Raw genomic sequence first — 17,613 nt, 5'->3', positions numbered from 1 at the left:
TTTCAGAAGAAATGAGTAACTGCATAGAACTGCCAGAGTATTGAGTATCGCCATCCATTAAAAAAAAAGAAGCAGATAAAGTTTAAGAGGGTCTATGGTGAGGGAGAAGTGGTCTGTGTATATAGCTTAACCTTAGGCTTTGTGATATTCAGCCTAGGACCATCATTGTCCCTTGACTGGTGTGTTTTTGTTTCTCATGCCACTGTTTAAGTTGATTTTTTTTTTCTCACACATGCATGTGTACTCTTTGCATGATAAATTTCTTGATGCCTGTGAAACTCCACTGAGGAGATTTAGCTCCCTGACTTGTCTCCTCTATAAACCTTGACCCACCTAAACTTGTCTTTTCTTTTCATTCATTCCTGGGCTTTTGGTTTTATTTTGCTTTCTCTTCTTTCTTTTATTTTCTTTAACACCCAGGCATTCTGGTCAATTAAAAAGAATGGATTTTATTTTTTAATTTAAAAATGCTTAATTTATTTCTTTTTAATTGTGGTAAAATATACATAACATAAAAATTATTTTAACCATTTTAGATGGATAATTCTGTGACATTAAGTACAATGACAACACTGTCATTTCACTATTCTTTGTTTCCAGACTATTTCCCCATCATTCCAAACAAAATCTCACACTAATTTAGCAATAACTCCTCGTTCCTCACACCCACCACCCCTGGTAACCATTATTTTACTTTCTGTCTCTATGAATTTGCTTATTCTTACTATTTCATGAAAAAGAAATTATACAATATTTGTCCTTTTGTGTCTGGCTTATTTTCCTCAACATGATGGCTTAAAAGTTCATCTATGTTGTAACATGTGCCAGCACTTCACTTCTTTTTAGTTTTGGACAAGTATAACAGAGAAAATGGGATTTAACAAACAAGTATGGCTATTGACCCACTATATTAGTATTCCTTCTATCCTCTGGTGTTTTGGAGCAGCCAAAAGAAAAATCTAAGATGATGAAATGGCAGTCCATGACCAACTCCGAGATCTGTTCTGTAACTATTTATTGAAGTGTGCTTTGAAAATTATTGCTTTTTTCTTTCTTTGCTTTGTATATAGTTTATATTTTACAATTTAAAAACGTTTAAGAATTATCTTTTGGGCGGGCCGCGGTGGCTCAGCGGGCAAAGTGCTTGCCTGCTATGCCGGAGGACCTCGGTTCGATTTCCGGCCCCAGCCCATGTAACAAAAACGGAGAAACAGAATACAATAAAAACAAGAAAATGTTTAAAAATGTTTCCCTTTCTTCCTTCCTTCCTTCCTTCTCTCTGTCTTTCCTTTAAAAAAAAAAAAAAAAAAAAAGAATTATCTTTTAAAGCAAATATAATCTTTCTTTGGTTTATAACATTCAGCTTAGATGTCTACTCTTCTGATGACTTCTTTCACTCATCCATGCAATTAGGCACTTTCTATGGCAGCCCGCCAATATGCTTCTCTTTAATCTTGCACTGTCCTCCCTCTTTTGTAAATTTAGTTGTTTAAAGTGAGTCTCCTACTGGTTTGCAAGCTCCACTAGAGAAGACTGAGGGCCTATAACCTTTGGCATATCACCAGGGCTTAATATATGGGAAGGGTTCTCCTTTCTAGGTGAGGAGGAAAATAGCAAAGAAGGTACACATTAGTAGGCAGTGATATTATTCCAGTCTGGGAGTGTGGTGAGGAAAAGACTTTATTTTCTTTTATCAAATTAGGGCCTCTTTGAGGACAGAAAGGTAATGCTATGTCCTTTTTTTTTACTGCATTATACATGACAAACTGTAATTGTAGGAAGTCAGAGATCAGAGTTAACGAGTGAGATGTGAGCATTGAATGGGAAGTATTATAAAGAGAGGTTTAAGTTTGCTTGAACAAGAAAGTGCAAGAGAAATATTTTGAGAAAAGGCAATTGACTGTGCTGATTTAGTTTAATGTTTCATAATGAATGTTTTATATATCCTTATCTTATCTTATTAATTCTTGAAATAACAAACCTAGTCACACCCATTTTGCAACTTGAGAGAGTAAAAAATTGACATTTCAGGTGACTTTCCAAAGACACACAGCTACTATTTGACAAAACTGAAGTTCAAGTTAACAGAGAAAGGAAGCCTGAACAAAAACTATATAAGGAAACCTATGATAATGGATGAGAAGTAGGACTAGAGATGAGGCTGGGTTAACAAGAGAGAGAAATGAGAGGGTAGTGAAAGCCCAAGTAATTAAAGGAGTTGAGTTTAAGAAGGACCATGTCCTAAAAATTATGGAAATGCCAGTATGGGATGGATGGGACAAGACCAGGGACAGAAATGGGACTTCTGACTTCATATGGAAGGCAGAGAAGTGGAGGGTAAACAGACTGAAAAATGGAAGACACATTTAAGAAGAGAAGATAGAGAATAAGCATCTAGTTGAAAAAGGATTGGATTTGGGGACAAAGAGGAGACTTCACTGCCAAAAGTTTTCTGAATGACAGAAAGGAGCTAGGTACAGGTAGACTTAAGGCTACCCTAAGTCCTAGACAAAAGCCTATGTCTTTGAGAGAAGGAGTCTTTCATGACATAAGGGAGAATGAATGAAATATGTGTTAAAAATGAACTGTGTCTCAGAACCCTACATTCAGTTTTCATGAACAGATATCTCTGCTCATTCTCCAGATCCCATAACCTAGGCCTCCAGGACAAACTCAAAGCCTACTCTGTGAGGACCCACCTGCTCTTCAAGGTAGTTTGTCTCAGGCCTGGCATCCAGCTCACTAGCTGGAGGCAGAGGTAAACTAGCCTTTGAATTTATCATGAATTCAGAACCAGTCCGCCTCTGTCCCCGGTTTTGTTGGTCATGATCTCCTGGGAGACACAGGCAAACCAGCCTTGTTGCCTCTGGGTCTTCAGGGCTAATTGGACTAAGGGCAAAGGATCCCAGGGGCACTTTTAAGGAAGCCATAAGAAAAATTCTGAGAAAATATAGAACAAGATGATGTATTTTTTGTGTGAACATGTTTTGGTTTGCACGTAAAAGTGTGTACATTTATGTAAATGTATACATATTAATGAATATATATTCATATGTGTATGTTCGGGTATATGTATAACTTCATGTAAGATTTTGTTTGCAAGTTTGTATGAATCTTTGAGCATGTATATCTTTCCATATATTCGTATACTGATTGTGTGTACACTCATGCCTATATATATGCATGATAGTATTGTATTTCTCTGTACATATATGCATTTGTGTATAAGTATTTTTTATAATCTTTCTAAAAATTCTAATGCTTGTCCCTGACTTATTCTTATATCCAAAACTTTATTGGTCAGGGACGTTATTGTTCTTTGGATACCAGCAAAATTGCCTCGTGCTAAAACTGGTAACGTATGACCAAAAAGGCCCTGTGAATTTGTGACCTTTACTCAGAGCTGTTTATTTTCTTAGATTAGGAACTAAATAAATATCCCATCATATCACCCTCTTCCTGTCTGACATATTTTTAGCTTCAATTTTTCTCACCTTGGCTTTAATTTAGGCATTTATATTTCTCTTGGCTGTGTTTTCCCTGTTACTTTGGTTCTTAAGAAAGCAGGAACTTCATTAACTGTGACATTCTAGATTATTTCAGCCAAAGCACTTAATTTCACTGGTTTTACTCCAAAATTTAGCTATTTAGTTGTGAATGTATGGCTGCTTCCTGAATTTTAATTTCCTCATCCAAGATCAGAGAAATAGCAGTTGTTTCATAGGGCAAAAAAAAAGAAAAAAGAAGAAAATGTAATGGGAAAATTTAATTGAGAAAGTATGAAAAACTGTAGGCACTCAAAATATTATTTGATTGTACTTCATTACAAGAAGACCCCCACTTTCAAAGAAACTATCTTGCCATTCCTTTAAGAATTAGCCCTTGGCCTTCTCCGACATTCCATTTTCTCCTGCTTTTCCCTCTGGGAACTGTCATTGATATGTTTCTTGGACTAGGCACTGGTTCTACTAGCGTCCACTTGAGATATCACCACATTTTCCATAGATGGTCATCCCACCCATCCCTGACATAAACCCTCACATCCAAATCAGGCAGGTCTTCCCAGCCTGAGCTGCTACAGTGAGTCCTTCCTTTTCAACCACTCAGTTTCTCCTCTCTTTTGAATTCTCACCAAATTATTTTCAGCCTAGTTGTGTAAGCCACTCATATTATTACAATATCCTTGACCATTACATACTGTTAAGGGGTCTTGAGTAGTTTGCCAGAGGAAATGGCCATGGATTCCCCCAACATCAAATATTAGAGCATGATGGATTAAACACTCATATTATACCAAGGAAGTCGTTTTGCAAAAGCTGAGAAAAGGTTACTTATTCTGCACTCAGGTTTGCCAGTAAACCATTTAGGGGTAAAGTTTCCTGTTCCTTGGCTGTAGTCACCTCACTCCTTTCCTGAAAAGAACTTTATTCTAGTTTACATGAAATTAGGCAGGGATTAAGTGATGTCTGTTTAATAATAGTTCATGTGTGTAGAGCACTTATGTTTTAGTTATAGCTTGGAGTCATATTGTGAGTTTCTCCTTCTCCTTTAATGTAAACATAACTATCTTTCAAATCAAGAATTAGAATATATGTTTTGTAGGGGGAGTGATATGTCATGGATGAAAGACTAGGTTAGGAAAGGAGATAAACACATTTCACAATAGGAAGATATTTTATTTTTCTACTTGCTTTTCAACATCATATTTCAGGGGTCTGTCTGGAAGCAGCCATTGCTATTTCTAAAGTCCTAATAATGCCTACTTATGCAAACAGTGACACCTCTTAGAAATATTCTGCAACTTTCACTAAGTTGTTTTGTACTTTAAGGCCATTTTCTTCTTTAATTTTCACTATATCCTTATGAGATATGTACTATGCCATTGCCATTTTATGAGTCTTAGAGCAGATAAGCAAATTTAAAACCACCACATCTCAATTTTACAATGATAAAAAAAATCACAATTAAACTATTAATTTTTATTATTGTTATTGTATTCAGATTGATCCCAATACAAAATATTTTTGTCTTCACATTTCCATCTTCTCTAATCCTTTTTTCTTATAATACTTTTTTTGTTCAGTTTGAAGATATGTTCTTGGATGAATATTTTCTAAATGAAATTATTGTTTTAAAGGTGACTTGAGGCTAAGCAAAAATAGGAGGGAATAAAAGTGTAGGACAGAAATTAAGCTTATGTTTACAGTTGGAGAATTAAAGAAAAATATGCAAAATATAACTGAATCAATCAGTTTCTATCCCTGTATACTATGGCTAAATTGGGTGAAAATAAACAAACAAACAAACAACAACAACAAAAAACCTAAGTTGGAAAACTCCTCTTGGATTTAAAATGAAGTTATCCTGGATAGAACTAAAGAAATGATAAATCATGAGGAGTGGTAGTAAACTCATTAGCTAATCCAAATAACATAAAGTGATGATTCAAATTTCCATATTATTAGAATAATTCTTCATTAATGGCATTAAATTAGAAGTAGACTTCTAGTAAATCAGTATAGGAAAGAATATTTTCAAAATGCTTTATACTAGTTAACAATTATGTAACAGTAATTATTTTTCAGGTAACAAATACTGAGTACATGTTTATAATTACATACATAAATAGATATATACCTCAACTTCATTTGACTTTATCATTAGATTTAATTCATGAAGTATAAGCAATCGATAAAACTAAAATAAATAAACAGAAATTGTTTTGTTGTAAGAAAGTTATAAAAAGAAGCTTTAACTCATCCTTCATTTTGAATTGCAGTGATCCATTCTAATCTTGTATTATAACTTCTTCAGTGAAACTACCTCAAGGATAGCCCAGTGTATCTGCTGGGTCTTGATGCAGTAGGTAACAGGATCCAACAGGGGTGGGGAAACCATAGTAATGGTGCCCACCAGATTGTACACCAGGGTGAGGTATGGCACCCTAATCTGTGGTTGATGGAAAGATTCTTCTGCCTAGAACAGGCACATAGAAGAAGAGCACAGTCAAGATATTAGAGATACAGGTGTTGAGGGCCTTGAGCCATTTCATTGCAGGGACAGTGGCCAACATGGTGCAGAGGATGATGATGTAGGAGAACAGGATGAAGAAGACATCTGAGCCCATAGCCAGCAGAGTGATGCATAACCCATAGAGCCTGTTGAAGTGGGCATTGGAGCAGGTCAGTCAGAACATGTTCTGGTGAAGGCAGTAAGTGTGGGAGAGTGCTGTTGGGTGACAGTAATCATATTTCAATAGGTGCAACAGTGATGACAGCACTCTGCAGGCCCAGCACAACCCTGGCCAATGCTACACAAGGACCTGCGAGCAGAGGTGCATAGTGCAGTGGGAATCTGATGGCTACCAGGTTATCCAGAGCCATAGTAAAGATTATGGCTGGCTTCATGAAGGAGAAGGAGTGGCTGAAGTGCTATTAAGAACACAGGACAACAGTGTTTGGGCATCAAACCAGAGCAAACCCAAAACTGACGGCAGTGCAGACATGCACAAGCTCAAGTCTGTCATAACCAGGATAAGCCAAGAAATAGTGCATGAGCTGGTGGAAGGCAGGGTTAGTTTGTAGCAGATGCAAGATGGGGCATCACCCAGTAGAGTCACAAGGTATCCTATAAAAATGTGTGGTGAAATCCAGTGATGCCCAGTCCAGGCCTGGGAAGCCCTGCAGCAGGAACATAGAGAAGCTCAAGGTGCCAATTGCCAATTGATAGGCTGGGCATTGTCATTCTCAAGAGGCCTAGTCACTCTGAAAAAGTGTCAGCGGTTACTTTAAAGGTTAAAGGGACTGGTTAGCATAAATGTTTCCACTACCACTGAATCCCCAGCTGGCTGGTCTGACCTCTCCATACTGCTTGTATTCAGTGACCTCTCAATTAACCACTGTCCTCCCAGGCAATCTAAGCCCTTCTTTACATTTTCCTCTCTTTCTCTTATTCTCATCCAATCCTTTCTGTGTCATAGGGAAATCTCAATAAGGACTTTCCCTTCTCCTGCTCTTGATGATCTTTTAAAATATAGGATGACTTTCCACCGAAAAATCTGTATAGATCAACCTCAACACAGTGCTCAGAGTGTCAGAAATTTTGCTACTTCCATATTGTTTTATTTGCATGAGCTTTCCTCTTCAAGCTCTTCACTTACTCCAGGAGATATCACCTCTAATTTTTCTGAGCAAATTGAGGATCCTGTAGAGAATTTCTTCATCCAATCTGTTCTCTCTTTCATCTGGTTATTTTCATTATGTAAGCCTCTCCACATACCTATATGATCAGAAGAAGAGTTGTCCTGTTTCTCTTGAAACTTAACCTCTCTCAAAGGATACCGTGAGTCTCACCATCTATTACCTCACCATCAGGCCTCGCCTCAGACCCTCTAGGAATCCTGTTCTTGTTTTCCTTAAGTCATACAAATCAACCTATATTGTGTACATATTTAGAGCTTCTCCTTTACTCTAATTGCTGGATTTCTTTCTCTTTGAATCTAATTTCAGAGTGCACAAACATACATGCTCCTTGTGTTTTTTGTCTTTCTGTTTCCATTTTCCCGTCTTTGCAAATATACACTTTCTCAGAAATCAACCTGGAGACCTGACTCATCTTAAACAAACTTAATAAATCTGGTAAACTTATTAGAGTAGTGTCTCCTACACAGGTGCTGTGAAACATATATATCAACAAGTCTACCTTATAACAGCAGCAACAATAACAAAACATGTTCCTTGTTCAAATTTGCTTATTAAATATTTGCAACAGTGTCAGGTAGGGAGATTCTCACAAGGAAAACCCTGCTACCTTCGATCTGTGTCTGACATAATATCTGCTTTCGTGCCCTCAATAGTTAAAGCAGAATAACGATATTTCCTAAACTGACAACAACTCACTAATAACATATGTGAGTTTTAATTATCTTGCTATGTGTACAGAATTTATCTCAAAAACTAGCAAAACTAAACAATAAGTTCTGTTGTTATTGTTCCCAAAGCATTTTTTTCTAATTTTCTTACTCTTTCCACTTCCTATTATAGATAAACAAAATCCTTCTCCTCTTTAATAAGATAGTTTTCAGAGCTTGGCAGACAGTGCCATGATCTTAGAAGGGCTGGAGATTTAGTGATAGATTGAGGACTAAGAGAGTATTGGAGAGACAGTGAGAAGAGCAGATTCCATGGTACAGGTCAGAGGGTTCAAAGAAGTAGCAAAAGTAAAGCTGAGGGAGAGACTAAGGATCTCTAAGGGTCTCTGAGAGGTTGAGGAAGGGGGATAGGTATAGCGAAGGTCAGAGAAGGGAAGGAGGAGAGACAGTGAAACCATTATTGAGGGGCCAAGTGGGGAGAATCATGGTTCAAGAAGCAGGGGAAACCAAACAACAGTGAAAAAGGGAAAAATAATGCAGGGAGGGGAGGGTGAAGCTGGTGAGAAAGGTACTGAAGGACGAGAAAAGGGAAGCTTAGTGTTAGATAAAAAAGGGTTTTGGTAACTAAGGGAAAGAAGCTCAGGAGCAGGTTGAGAGGAAGAAGTGGGACAGAGAGAGAAGGGATGAAGGGCCTAAAGAAGGGGGAAACTGATTGGCAGAGAGAGGGTTGTTGAAAAGCTGATATAAGAGAGACATGGAAAAAGAACTAGGCAGAGAATGTAGAGATTGAGAAACAGTGACGGGAAAGGCCAGAAATAAGTTGGGGGGAAGCTTAGGTCTGGAGAGTGGATGGGGATGTTCTGGGGGTTGGGGAGGCAGGGCCAAGTTGTTGAGAACAACAGACATGAAGTCAGAGCAGCTGCTAAATCCTGGTGTGACATTGGCCTCGTTAGTTTGTCTCTGAAACTCAGTTTCCTCATCTGTAAAATGAGGAATCTAAAGGTCCTCATCCCATAAGGTTTATTGTCAAGATTAACTGATATAAAGAATAGAAAGCCCCTAGGAGAATTCCTGACTCCTGTTGCTTTCATTTTAGGATATGAAATTGAAAAATTGTGTCAATTGAAAAAAATTGATGATATCTGGGAAAGGGAACATTGAAGTTAGAGAGAAACTAAGCAATTGTGGGTTTTTAGTTGCACTCCCTCAGTAAAGTATGTCCTGTCCTGAACAGGCTGACCCTGTCTGAAAAGGTATCCAGCATATTGGCTAAAAACAAAATAAAATTAAACAGACTTGATATTGATCCTGAACTATGACATGCATTAGAACTTTAACTTAGCTAAGTTCATTTAGTCTGGGAACCTCAGCTTCTTCATTGTGAAATGCCAAAAATGATCATGTTTACCTCACGGGTTTCATGGGAAGAGAAAATAAAATGTTGATTCTAAAAAGTAATCAGCACACTCTGCCATGTAATAAATGCTTAAGAAATGGTAAGTTTTATAAGTAAAGCATCATCATTACCATCATAATTATATATATAATGCTTTATATTCTTTGTAAAATAGTTTAATTTAGGTTATAAATAAATTGGAAAATTTGTATGATACAAAAGATGGACAAATGCATATAGAAAAAATAAATTTTACATAACAGCTCTCATTATATAACCATCAATAATTATTATTTTTACGAATATCTTTTAAAACTTTTATGTAATGATTGCTCTGTATGTAAAACGTTTACATTTTATCCCACCTAATATCATATTAAAATGGTTCTCTAAATATTTAAATATAGTTTTTAAGTCATCCAATATTTGGCCAAATGAAAATGAAATAATTTATGTAACACTGTCTTCCTTTATTATCAGTATAAGCAATAACAATTAATTTGCAACATCCTTTGATTTACTAGTTCAACAAACATTTATTGAGTACTGATTCAAGAGAGATAAATCTGAAAACCAAAACTTCCCCCTAAGAGCTTACACTCTAAAATATTTTTAAATTAATTATTTATTTAGGATAGATTTGCAGAAGTGGTATTGCTGAGACGAGAAAAAATATTTTTGTCTTTTGATGCGCTTTTTTCTCTATTAAAGATGAATCAATTTATACTATCAATGCCTCTTTGTCAGCAAAGATCTTGTTTATTAAACTTTTTGTCCGATATTTATTTATTGACAAAGTTAAAATATTTTATTTGTATATTTTTAAAATTTCAGTAATATAGATGTATCAATAGGTTATCTTTTTATATTTCCTCCTTTCTGAAATTTACTTATGTAGCATGCCTTTGTTCTCCAGTATCAGTACTTTTCTTATAGATTTTTATGAGCTCATTATGTAGTGTATCCATGAATGCTTGCTCAATTATATTTTTGCAAATATTTTTAAGCCTTTGTTGTTGTTATGCTTGAACGTATAGAAGTTAATGGCATATCATCGAAATTTCTTCCACATTTACTTTAGAATCATTGATTTTTTACATAAACTTTTATGAATAATCTTCTCTTTTAATTATTGTATTCAGTGGATTCATGAAAACACCACTATATTCTAAGGAGGGTCAATTCTGATGAATGTGAATTAGTACCTCCCCACTTTGTTTCCTCCGACCAACAGAAAATTGGATATATATACAGGTGGACGCAGAGTTAGGCAGTAGCATTTAGAATTAGATGAAAGATTTAAAAAAACTAAATACACGTAATTTAAATTTTGACAATTGCTTCCTAATTTTTCTTAAAATTCACGCTGTGACCTTTGCACAAAAGTGCCTGGCTTTACCACCCTGGACTGAATAATCTTTAAAATTTTTGCCTATCTAAAAATCTCATAGTTAATATCTTACTAAGTTTTTAAAAAAATCCCATTGGCTTTCTGTTAAATAAGTCCATCACTTCAGGTAGAATTTTTTTTTACACCATTTAATTTTTCTACCAGGGACATGGATTAGGAAAATTAATATAAATTAATTTTTGGATCAATTCTGCATACTTTATAAGGGAGCAGATAATAAATTTTTACCTAAATATAGCTCTAGAATTCAGGACTATGGGATAAGAATATCTAAGATACTGGCTTCTGTGGACTGTCAAGGAAAACATTATTACTGTCTGCAAATTTTATAAGTGGGATAGAAGGAAAGTTTGGCTTTACTGAACCCAGAGAGTAGATGAAATCCTAACAGTTTCATAGTACTAGTCTTTAAATACATGCAAAAAGGCAGAGATCCTTCCTATTTTGCTGATCATTTTGCCATTGCTTAACCTAGTATCTGGCCAACAGTAAGGTACTCAAAATGTTTGTTAAGTCAAAGAACAAATAAATGTATTCTTTAATATCACAAAGCACTTCTTGAACATTGTCATTGTCTTAGAACTTTATTTTCTTTTGTCCTGCTAGCTTTCTGAAGAAGTCCAGGAAGATAGTATTACTATCTTGATCCCAAACATCTTATGAAAGTTACAGGAAAATGAAAAGGAAGTGTCTTTTCTACATCAAGCTGCAAGAAGTATGGAGGCTAAAGGATCCCTAGAAAGCAACAAATTAGAGCAGTGACCCCAGTAGACTCCTTGAGAAGCCAAGGAAGCTACAACTGTGCTGATGTTTTTAACCATGCTGGGTATTTCCCTTGTGGCACTGGGGCCTTGTTTTGTTGCTTTGACAAGGACATGAGCTGACACAGAGTTCTGAGAGCTCCAGGCATGTGTGATGAGGCTGCCTTCATCCTCCCTCTTACATCATTAATTCACATGTCCTGTCTATACAGGCCTGCTTCTCCTATGGATCACCTCTCCTTTCATATTGACCAGGAACACAGAAAAAGGCCCAAATTTAAATCAGAAACCCATCAACTGGATCTGTGAGCCAACCTGGAGAATTCACTTAGATTATGCAGAGATTAAAGAAAGAGATGAAGAACCTGGGGGATGCTGGACCATAGAGGAAGTGAAAGCAATCTTGTATAGAGGCAGGAAGATAGGTATTCAAGGGCTGGGAATCTCTGAAACACCAAATTCATGGGAAGAAAGGGAGTTGAATTGATTAAACAGACTGGGTAAGTTTTTTTCCTGACCTCAGATCAGGCAGGTGGAGTGGTATTTTATATAGACTTCCTGGATCTTGGGTCTGTGAAGAGCAACTCTCAGGGAGCACTTTCATAGTAAATGTAACCTGAGACAGAAGGTATGGAACTGCACAGAAAGCCCGAGTGAAGCAAACTAGGAAAATAACAGGGAACACCCTTTGAAAGATGCCATCAGAAAGGAATCATATTGGCCTTCCTGGATATGAGGAGGGTGAACTTCTCTGGATCCCACTTTGTTCATTCACATATCTATGCATCCATTTAATATTTATTTATTGAGGACCTACCATGTGCCAACCCCTACATTTATGGGGGTGTGATGGTGAACAAAACCTACATAATTATCCCCAAGATTCTTAGTTTAGTAATCTCTTCTGAGAACAAAAACCAAAACATTATACTGTGGTGCAACAAAACTTTCCATAAGAAATACATGGTGCGGTGGGAGTAGACAGATGGAATGTCTGATCTGGTAGTGGAAAGGGAGATTGTCAATGAATATGGTCTTGAGAAAGAAGCCACAGTGCTGAGGTTCCAACATGAACTGCATCCAGGCAGGGGTAGGGAAAATTGCTCTACATCTCTCAGATCAGAATATTCCGATCAATGGATCTTTGTTGTTGCTCTTGCTGCTGTTGGCTAGGTATATTTTATTGATGGTACATGACAAGGTAAGGCGCTCAGCCCCACCTCTTTCAGGGGGTCTAAGATGGAAGCTGTGGGGAATGAGTGATTCTCAGTGTTATAGGGTCTTGTTGGGGCCAGGAGTGCCCAGAAATTAATGGCCTCTTTCTTCCTCTCGTGCTTTTACTGGAGCTGGTGGTCCAGAGGCTCTTATTTCTTGGAGGCTATGCAGACTATAAGCTTGACAAAGTGGTCACTGAGGGGGGCAGTGCCAGCCCCAGCATCAGCAGTGGAAAAGTGGGTGCCACTGTTAAAGTCACAAGAAAAAATATGGCCCTCAGTGTAGCCCAGGATGCCCTTTAGGGGCCCCTCTGAAGCCTGCTCCACTACCATGTTGATGCCATCATATTTGGCCTGCTTTCTCTAATTGGCAGGTCAGATCTAAGACACATTGTGGTTGAGGATGTAAAAGGCTATGCCAGTGAGCTTCCCCTTTAGCCCCAGGATGACCTTGCCCACTGCTTTGGGAGAAGGGGTAGACACAGGGATGCTGTTCTGGGCAGCCCCATGGCTATAATGCCACATTTTCTCAGAGGGACCGTTCACAGTCTTCTGGGTGGCAGTGATGGTGTGGATGGTATGGATTGTGGTCTTGAATCTCTCCATGATGCCAAAGTTTTCATAGATGACTGTGGCCGGGGGGCGGGGGGCAAATGGTTATGCAGGAAGCATTGTTATGATTCTGAGGGAGTTGTCATAGTTCTCATGGTTTACACCCACCATAAACATGGGGCATTGGCCAAAGTGGCAGAGATGATGATGCTTTTGGTCACCCTTCAAGTGACTCCCAGCCTTTTCCATGATTGTGAAGATGCAGTGGACTTCACAACATATTTAGCATGGGCATCAACCTATTTGATGTTGGTGTGATCTCCCTCCTGAAAAATAGTAACGACATTCCCATTGATGACAAGCTTCCCATTCTCAACCTTGATGGTGCCTTTTAACTTGCATGGGTGGAGTCATACAGGAATGTGTAGACCATGTAGTTGAGGTCAATGAAGGGTTCATTGATGGCAACAATCTGCAGTTTGCTGGAGTTTACAGCAGCCTTGGTAACCATGTGCCCAATATGGCCAAAAGTGTTTATCCCAGTATTCATCACTGTGTCTCAGAGATGCGGCTGGCACTGCATGAAAAGATGTGGCTGTCTGTTGAATGGGGAGGAGCAGAGAGTCTGATCAATGGGCCTTTGACCTAGACATGCTTTGTAGTGTTTTCCCTGTCTCAAGCTTTGTTACATTCCATGTCATTGTGCCATATCCCACAATTAAGGCACTGACTTCAGCTTAATATTATAGCTGAGGTTGAGGAACTTAGGGTCCACAAGCAAAGTCAAATCATAGGAAAGGGAAGCGGGGTTAAATTCAAGGGTTTCTCCTGGATGAACAAGAATCAGAGGGAGCACAACCTCAGAAAGAGTTGGGGGAGTTCTGCCTAAGTTAGGCATTGAAGCAGATTGCAGGATTCTGATGCTTCCAATGGGACTCAGAAGTCTTAAGAGTACTGGCTTTGCAGGATAGGAAGAAAAGAGAAAAATCTTGGCCAGGAAGAAAAGAGGGAAACAGTTCCAAGGAGCCATGGGTGGAGATAGATTCCCTAAATTCAATTAGAGCAACTGACATTTATTTCTTCTGTGCCAGGTTCTGTTTTGTGTGCTTTTTACTAATTCTTGCTTTTTACTTTTTGCTTAGTTTAGTTTTAATCTTTATAAACTCAGTCTATAGAGTCTTTCTCTGGATAAATTTTGACGTTACCCAAAATACCAGGTCTCTGAGACTACAGGAGGCCTTATAATTTAATCAAGAAGAACCAACAATCTTAATCCACTACTCAAGAAAGCACTTCACCATATTTTATTTGGGGCACTGGAAAGTCCTTGCAACATAAAGGGTGTTATCAGAGGCACTCAGCGCTAGAAATCTTTGGTCTCACTGGACATCTTCTTCTGTCCACCCAGCCAACCTCTCATCAACAGGAATTTATATTGCCCTTTCTAAGTCCTAGGAGCTTGGTTATGGCACTGCGAATCTCTTTGGTCTTAATACTGTATATAATTGGGTTAAGCATGGGAGGCATAAAAAGGTAGGTATTGGCCATGAAGAGATGGACAGCTGGTGGAGCATGCTTCCCAAAGCGGTGTACCAGGGACAGCCCCATCATGGGCACAAAGAATAGCAAGACAGCACAGAGGTGTGAGGTACATGTTTGGAAGGCTCGAAGACGCTCCTCTTGGGAGGGTAGTCCTGCCACTGTGTGCAGAATGAGCCCATAGGACAGTGCAATGAGCACCAGATCCAGCATGACAGTGAATACCACCAATGTCAACCCATACAGATTATTGAAGGTAGTGTCTGTGCAGGCCAGGTGTATTACTTCTTGGTGTAGACAAAAGGAGTGAGAGAGGACTCGTGGCCCACAATAAGGAAATGCCTTGAGGAGGACGATGATGGGGACAAGGGCCACAGGTCCCCGGAGGATGATGATCAGGCTTACCCTGATCACTCGCTGGCCAGTGATAATGGCAAAGTATCTCAGGGGGTGGCAGATGGCAATGAAGCGGTCAAAGAACATTACAAGGAGCACTGAGGACTCCATGAATGAAAATGAATGGATACAAAACATTTGGATTTGACAGGCTCCAAAGTAGATACCACGGCATTTGAACCAAAAGATCCCTATAGTGGTGGGCAAGGTGGACACTGACAGTCCCAGGTCAGTGAGGGCCAGCAAGAAAAGTAGATAATACATGGGTGTGTGTAGGTGGGTGTTGATCTTAATGATTACCAGGATGAAACAGTTGCCTGAGATGGCCACCAGGTACATAAAGAAAAACGGAATGAAAATCCAGCGTTCGATGGCTTCCAATCCAGGAAAGCCAGTGAGGTAGAACATGGGGCTAAACCAAGTGATGTTGGACAGGTAAGTGAATTGAGGATCGAGAGGATGTTGGACTGGCATTCCTTGGGGACTGAGATGAAAATAAATACTTATGGTTATTCATTCTTCAGTTGCACTAACATTCACATTATCATAAACAACATCATGATAATCACTTTGGTATCAACTGCTCCGCTATTATCAATTCTACCACCCTCACCCCTTTATTGAAACTTTCTTTGATAATATCACCAGTCTTTTCTCTATATTTCGATTACTTCTTAGTCTCATTTCTGACTTCTATTCTTTGCTTAGCCCATAAATAGAGCTGCTTCCATCCTTGGCTATATTTTGAACATACTCTGCAATTCCTCCCCAGGCAATATCATTTACTCCCAGGACATCATTTACCATCCATATGCTGACAAACATTGAATCTATAACTTAAGTGCTTCTCTTTCCTTCTCTTTTGATTTCCAGACTCATATGTCTGGAAGCATGCTGAGCATCTGCACTAGATGTTTCATAGTTACTTCAAAAGCATGTTAAAAACTTCTCTCTTTCCCAACAACATTCTCCTTCATCTGTGTCTATTTTCACAGTAGTCTAAGTAAAAACATTAAATCTAATATCTGAATCCTCCATATCTTACCTCTTCCCAGTATAGAATCAATCATCAAGTCATGGGATTCTATCCACCAAGTAACTTTCAAATCTGCCCATTTTCTATCATCTTCACTTATACTGTCTTGATTCAGATCACTATTATCTTTCCCTGGATTGTCCCAACATCCTCTGGTTGTTCTTTTCTAATCTGTTCACCACACTATAGCAAGAGAGATATTTATACAACTTACTTTTACATGTACAAAAACAGTTTAAAATGATATTCAAGGCCCTCTATTATCACTGTCACATTCTCTATTCTAATCAATCTTCATTATCTCCTTCAAATATTATGGCATCAATGACACTAAACAATTCTTCCAGTTTCTCCAGCATCCATACTCACATCACAACATTTTTATGTTCATTATTCCAATTCTTATTGTAACAGCTTTCTTACTTTTTGTCTAACTACCTTCTATTCACACAACTTTTCTCAGCTTAGTCATAAACTCCTTTGAAAACCTTTTTGAAGCCCTCAAATTTAGGAAGGATACCTCTTTTATGTGATTCTTCAGCACACTTTACTTTTAGGACCATGAGACTTCTCTCACAGTATCATCATTTTCTGCATCCCCCTCTAAAATGGGATCTCTGTAGACAGGAACCATAATCTGTCTTTTTTTTTTTTTTTTAAATTTAGCTCCAGATATCAGCTCAGTGCCCCACATAACTGGGGTGCTTTACATATAATTGAAGTAAATTAACAAATATTTGTCTTCACTTTACCATTTACTTCATTTCAATAATTATTAATTGATTAAACAAATATTTATTGATCTTGTATTATATTCAAATATGATTCTTTAACTAGCTAATGATGAACAGAAACAGAACAGAGACAAAAAATAGACAACTGCAAGGTGTATAGTGCCATAAACAGATCTGAAGCAGAGAAAGGGAAAAGAATAATACTGATGCATTTTAAAAGGGGTAGCCAGAGATGACCTTTCTGAGAGGTAACTTTGGAACAGAGATCAGAATGAAATGAGGGGGGCAAATTATGTAGGAAAGAACATTACAGGGAGAAGGAACAGCAACTGAAAAGTTACTTAAGCAGAAATCTACCTACTGGGAAGCCAGAAGAATGGCAGTATATCTGCAATGGAGTGAGCAAGGTCAGGGAGTGGTGGGAAATGAAGTTGAAATAGCTAATTGCTAGATCAAGCATGGTCCAGGCCTTGTTAACCATTTTGAATTTTATTATACTTGCTATTTAGAGTTGAGAATAGAAGCCCTGCATGGATACAAGATTTCAGAGGGTCTAGGGGAAAGGTAGGAAAACCAGCTAAAAGGCCTTTGCCTTTTGTGCAAGGAGAGATGATGGTGTCTTGGACAATACAGTTTCATGGTGGAGGAGGTGAGAACTAGTTGGACTGGTTGGATTGGATTCAGTTGTTAAGGTAAAGAAAGCA

At 38.1% G+C, this 17,613-nt stretch overlaps 1 protein-coding gene and 1 pseudogene across 1 annotated transcript; both read right to left on the bottom strand.

Moving 5' to 3' along the window:
- Positions 1-12,802: 12,802 nt before the first annotated feature.
- LOC143645189 (glyceraldehyde-3-phosphate dehydrogenase pseudogene) lies at positions 12,803-13,754 on the bottom strand (annotated as a pseudogene).
- Positions 13,755-14,623: 869 nt separating this feature from the next.
- LOC143645188 (olfactory receptor 51M1-like) lies at positions 14,624-15,613 on the bottom strand. The gene has a single exon (XM_077114759.1). It carries the CDS (start codon positions 15,611-15,613, stop codon positions 14,624-14,626), a length of 990 nt encoding a protein of 329 aa, XP_076970874.1.
- Positions 15,614-17,613: the final 2,000 nt, after the last annotated feature.

Source organism: Tamandua tetradactyla, chromosome 8 (assembly GCF_023851605.1).
Source record: "Tamandua tetradactyla isolate mTamTet1 chromosome 8, mTamTet1.pri, whole genome shotgun sequence".
Lineage (NCBI taxonomy): Eukaryota > Metazoa > Chordata > Mammalia > Pilosa > Myrmecophagidae > Tamandua > Tamandua tetradactyla.
Note: the sequence above shows the minus strand (reverse complement) of the source record. Positions and strands in the feature narration are given on the sequence as shown.

Excerpts from the sequence above, each read along its gene's own strand:
- LOC143645188 (XM_077114759.1), bottom strand. The coding sequence starts at position 15,613 with ATGCCAGTCCAACATCCTCTCGATCCTCAATTCACTTACCTGTCCAAC.